The 5913-nt window shown below is 39.1% G+C and overlaps 1 protein-coding gene across 1 annotated transcript; it reads left to right on the top strand.

Annotated features, from left to right (window-relative positions):
* Positions 1 to 2310: 2310 nt before the first annotated feature.
* On the top strand, positions 2311 to 3401 carry LOC127411974 (transmembrane protein 121-like). The gene has a single exon (XM_051647975.1). It carries the CDS (start codon positions 2311 to 2313, stop codon positions 3259 to 3261), a length of 951 nt encoding a protein of 316 aa, XP_051503935.1. The 3' UTR covers positions 3262 to 3401.
* The last annotated feature ends 2512 nt before the right edge of the window (positions 3402 to 5913 follow it).

Genomic DNA, 5913 nt, shown 5'->3' with positions numbered 1-5913 from the left:
TACGTTACTATATCATGACGATACCATTGCTGAACAACCTCAGAGCTCACGGAAGGTCTGTCCGTCTGTCTTTTTTTTTTAATTTTTTTTTTTATTTGGAATGCCCAATTCCCAATGCGCTCTAAGTCCTCGTGGTGGCGTGGTGACTCGCCTCAATCCGGGTGGCAGAGGACCCGCCCCACCTAGAGTGAGAACCACATTATAATGACCACGAGGAGGTTACCCCATGTGACTCTACCCTCCCTAGCAACTGGGCCAATTTGGTTGCTTAGGAGACCTGGCTGGAGTCACTCAGCACGCCCTGGATTCAAACTCACGACTCCAGGTGTGATAGTTAGCGTCTTTACTCGCTGAGATACCCAGACCCCAGGTCTGTCTTTAAAGATTTAAGTTATTATTATAAATCAACTCCCCTATGGAGAAAATTAATGACATTTTTACTTCTGGAACCAGACTATTGCGCTCTATAATGAGGAAGTAGAATAGATATTATTATTCATAAACAGCAAAAGAACTGCTGATAAGAGTAAATTGTGTTAAAGTGTGTGAAAGCCTGTGCTGTGTGTGTATGTGTGTGTGTGTGTGTGTGTGTGTGAGTGTGTGTGTGTATGTATGTATGTGTGTGTGTGTGTGTGTGTGTGTGTGAGTGTGAGTGAGTGTGTGTGTGAGTGTGTGAGTGTATGTGTGTGTGTGTATGTGTGTGTGTGTGTGTGTGTGTGCATGTATGTGTGTGTGTGTGCGAGTGTGTTGTGTGTGAGTGTGTATGTGTGTGAGTGTGTGTGTGTGTGAGTGTGAGTGAGTGTGTGTGTGAGTGTGTGAGTGTATGTGAGTGTGTATGTGTGTGTGCATGTATGTGTGTGTGTGTGTGAGTGTGCTGTGTGTGAGTGTGTATGTGTGTGTGTGTGTGTGTGTGTGAGTGTGTGTGTGTGTGTGTGTGTGTGTGTGTGTGTGTGTAGCACCTGCCACTCTGCAGATCCTTCTGAAGAATCAAAATGTTAATTTATTTTCATAAAGATCATTTTAGTCTGATCTCAACAGTTTGAGTGGCACATTTCTATTTAAAATAAACACAATTATCAGCCAGCTGTGGTTTGCTGAACATCACCTGAACAAACAGCAAGTGCCTTCAGTGAACACACACACACACACACACACATGAGAGGGAGGAGAGAAGAGGGAGAGCAAATCAGAGAGAGAGAGAGAGAGAGAGAGAGAGAGTTGAAGGAGCGACACTGTGTCTGAGTAGAAGGAACCGTGAGCACACACACACACTCATTATTACACACACGGGAAAAGAGGGACAGAGAGAGACAGACGAGATTCCTCACACACATTACAGTGGAGCGCCGGCGTTCCTCATGCAGTGTGCGGTGGATCTGAGCGCGTCTGACGGCGGTAATGCATCATTGACGGTAGTGAGACACATGGCAGATTCTCTATGAAGGGGCGAGCGGTCGGGACACACACAAGCACTGAAGCCTGACTGCATCTGCATTCACACCACACACAACGGCATCATTACCAGGATAATCTGCAACTGGAAGTGGATTTTCAGCTAAAATAACTTTCCTCTGTAATTGGTTCCTCTCCTCTCTCCAAGAACAATAAAGTGAGTTTAGTTTTACTTGGATTCGGTGAAAAGGGAGGAAAATCTTTTTTCTCTCTGTTCTGAGCTGAAATTGAAAGCCACCGTCTACAGCAGCTTCTCTGCACCCTTCAAACTTAAGTGGATTACGCCTGAGATATTCTGGGATTTTTTTTAGATGTAATTTGAAGAAACATGCAGGACTGCAGGATTTAAACTAGAGAGGAACAGCTTGTGTTTTCTGTCACTTTTTGTATGGATTACAGCTCTAATTTGGAGAACGGTCTACAGCTCAATCTCATGATGAACTTCAGTTAGAGGAAAAAGTAAATGTCCAAATGGTTTATAAATGTTCTTTTAAATATGTCTCCTGTGAGAGTGCATTAAATGCACCTGTAGCTGTACGTGTCTGGCTCAAAGCCACGAGGAAGATCTTTTCTAATCAGTTATGAAGATCTTGAATCTGTGCCCGAAATACTGCCAGACTAAAGATTCTTAAAGATTCTGCTAAAATATATTGGCTTTGATGATTCATGTATGAAGGCTTCTGGGTGATCACCGTGATTTCATTTGTGTCTAGTTGGTGAATCCTGGACGTCAGTCATGGGAACAGTGTTGGGCGGGAGAACCGTCTGAACTCCCTCAATCGCCTTCATCTGGGAGCCTCTCCAATTCCACCAATCAGGGAACGGGTCGTGAGGGTCCGCCGGCCCGCCCGTGGCACGATGGTCCCACCCCCTCCCACCAACAAAGCACATGTGTTCTTGTCCACCGTCATCATCATGAGCAGCATGGCGCTGATAGACGCGTACCTCGTGGAGCAGAATCACGGGCCGCGGAAGATCGGCATCTGTATCATGGTGACGGTGGGAGACCTCTGCTTCCTCATTGTGCTGCGATATGTGGCTGTGTGGGTTGGAGCCGAGGTGAGGACCGCAAAACGAGGCTACGCCATGATACTTTGGTTCCTTTACATCTTTGTTTTGGAGATTAAGGTGTATTTCGTGTATCAGAACTACAAGGCCGACCGCAAAAGTCTGGACGCATTAGCACGGAAAGCGTTGACGCTCTTGCTCTCCATCTGCATTCCCGTGCTGTTTGTGATTTTGGTCGGCATTGACCACATGGAATATGTGAAGGCTTTCAAGAAGAAAGAGGAGATTAGGAACCGTTTGTTCTGGGTCATGGTGGATCTCTTAGATGTTTTAGACATCCAGGCCAACCTGTGGGAGCCGCAGAAGAAAGGGCTTCCTCTCTGGGCCGAGGGTCTGATGTTTTTCTACTGCTATATTCTTCTGTTAGTGCTGCCGTGTGTGTCGCTCAGTGAGATCAGTATGCAAGGTGTCAACATCAGCCCTCATAAGATGATGCTTTACCCCATCCTGAGTTTAGTTACCATTAACATCGTCACGCTCTTCATCCGTGGAGGGAACATGCTCCTCTATAAGGACAACAGAGTGTCTGGGATCCTCATGGGCAAGAACATTCTGGCCATCGTTCTGAAGATGTGCAGCTTCGTGCAGTACAGGAGACAGTTACAGAACGCTCCTCCAGCGTTTGGAATGGAATTACAGAAGAACTCTGTACCGTCCACTCGATCCGGACCGAAACCTCCTCAGGCGGGGCTTCAGGAGCAAACGCCACTCCCTGAGGTCACGACATGTGAACACAGGTGACGTGGAATTTGTGGAATACCATTCTTACTTTGACACAACGAAACGCAACTTTCTACGATAAATCAATACACATATTCTTAACATTCTTAAAACAAGATACATTTACTTGAGAATGCAAAATGACACAGTATTTTGTCTTGTTTTCGGAGAAATATAACTAAATTTAGTAACGTTTATGCTAATAAAAAATACAAAATGTAATAAAAAATAAATGCAAATTGGGTAAGAAAAAACTAGATTCAAAGGGGAAACTAATTTTTCTTTCTCAGTCCATTGGAAAATAGTTTTTTCTTGTTTTAAGCATAAACAGCACCAATTATTATTTTATTTTTTTAAACAAGACTTGATATCTTATGTCATTCTGCTTCTAAAATAATGTTTTTCTTGTTTTAAGGCTGTTTAGATACTTTTACCGGGAAAATAAGAAAAAAAACAATACTAATTAAAAAAATATTTTTTTGCAGTTTGATTATTAATATTTGAATGAATTCTGTAAAACACTTGTTTGTCAGTTTTTGTTTGTTTTTATGAATGTCACCTTTAATGGGAATTCAAGCAGGGCATGACAATAATCTCCAACTCTCTTCAACTATGAACTATGAAATAAAATGAAAGTGACTTCAGGTCAAGTCGATGTCAGTGTGAACAGCCTTTGAGGAATGTTAGAAATCATAATACCAAACAGCTCATACTAAATGTGAAACATCATTCATGCAGTAGGCATGTAACAGTTTCACGGTATACCTCTGGTTTTAAAACTGATGGTTTTTATACAAGTGACATTTACAGTACAGTACTGTATGAATATACAGTAAAGTCTGAACTTTTCTAAAATCCAAATCAGTTGAATTAAGACAGAATCGGCTACATTTACACTGCATCATATAAACTTGATGTGATCAAATAAATCTTCACTTCACTCCATTTTAAAGGCGACAAGCGTGTATTTGCCATGTCATACAGGTGTACAGACATGTTTGTTGTCGGCTCAGACAGGAACACTTCAAACCTGAAGCACCATCTCCACAAACATCATCCTACAGAACTGAATGTATGTGAAAATACAGTTTATAGGATAATAAATTATACACCCCCCTTTCATAAAAAAAACACCAATTACAATTCAGTTTTACATGATTTGAAATGACTAATTTGGCCTACAGTTAGACTAAGGTTATGTTTGTGTTTTCTGTCAAATTCAACGAATGGATTTAAGTGCTTATATGCAACGTTACGATGGGCCGACTGTTCATAAATGCATTTATTTATCCCTCCTATTGTCTTAGGGTAATTTATGACCCGCAACAGGTAAAGAATACGTTATATATACAGCATAGTTTTTGATACTGGAATCATAATTGACCCGTTAAGACAATGGAAGGAGCAGTTTGTTTTAAACTGTGCACATGTACACAGAGAGTATTTCTGAACAGGTAATATGTCAGTAAATAAGTTTATGACGGGGTACACTGGAGCTAAATGGTAAAATACCTGTTGGATGTTATTTTCTACTAAACATTAGACAGTAGAAATATCTATTTCGGCACGTTCCTAAACCCCTGACACACTGCAAGACATTATTCAACATTAGTGGGAATGATGCAATGGATGTTTATAGTGGGCACATTTTGACTGCAGAAAAAAGGCAATCGATTTGGGAATTACACATGTACTAAAATTGTCATTTTAAAATGTACACAGCTGATTTTCTTGGAGCAGAATGAACCAGAAATTGTTGTAATATAGTTCATAATTTTATAATAATAGTATAAAATGTCAAAAGTGATTGTGAAATAAATGTAAATTGAGGCCAATGTTTGCCAAGTTTTAAAACTTTTTTAAATGTTATTTTTTTTTAAATACTTCTTAAATTATGTTACTCCATTAATATTCATTAGATATCATTTTTTCTATGATTATACACTTTGAGACCACAGTACAAAAGATTTTAAAGTGATTTCGTTAAGGGGGGTCTTTAGAGCTGTTGTACACTTATCAAGAATTTTGAATGAATCAATACGGTTCAAAATTACCCAAAGGACAATAAGAGGGTTATTAATATAACCGTAGGCTTACAACGTGTTTAATACTAATAATAACAATAATATGTTTTATTTGCCAAGTACAAAAAAAGGGTTTACACAATATTTCAGACATACAGGAAATGGACAGTTATACTGCAGCAGAATATAAGCGGTACTAGAAAAAATCATAAATAAACATTTATAAATAAATCATTATTTAAGTTTTATTGTTTAGAATCAAACTAAATTACAAAAGCAAACAATTACTGAATCAAATGCATATTTTAACCATTAATAAAGGCAGTAATAATAAAAACAATTATTCATTTTTTTATTTGTTTGTTTGTTTGTTTTTGCTAAATAAAATAATAATAATAATTCAGAAATAATGTTTGAAACATTTGACAATGTTTTTAAGGTTTAAATATAAAACAGCTAATATTAGCAATGCAGCTTAAACCACGGTATTTTTGTGACGGTTATAATACCGTGAAAATCTCAAACGTTACACCCCTAGAAAAGGTCGACCGATAGTGGATTTTGCCAATACAGATAACTAAGGTGCTGGGAAAGGCCGATAACTGATAATCTGTTTTTCAAATGGATTTCTAGAACATAAAAAAATAAA

Source organism: Myxocyprinus asiaticus, chromosome 21 (genome assembly GCF_019703515.2).
Source record: "Myxocyprinus asiaticus isolate MX2 ecotype Aquarium Trade chromosome 21, UBuf_Myxa_2, whole genome shotgun sequence".
NCBI lineage: Eukaryota > Metazoa > Chordata > Actinopteri > Cypriniformes > Catostomidae > Myxocyprinus > Myxocyprinus asiaticus.
Note: the sequence above shows the minus strand (reverse complement) of the source record. Positions and strands in the feature narration are given on the sequence as shown.

Bases quoted from the DNA above. Each gene is read 5' to 3' on its own strand.
- LOC127411974 (XM_051647975.1), top strand. From the start codon at position 2,311: ATGGTCCCACCCCCTCCCACCAACAAAGCACATGTGTTCTTGTCCACC.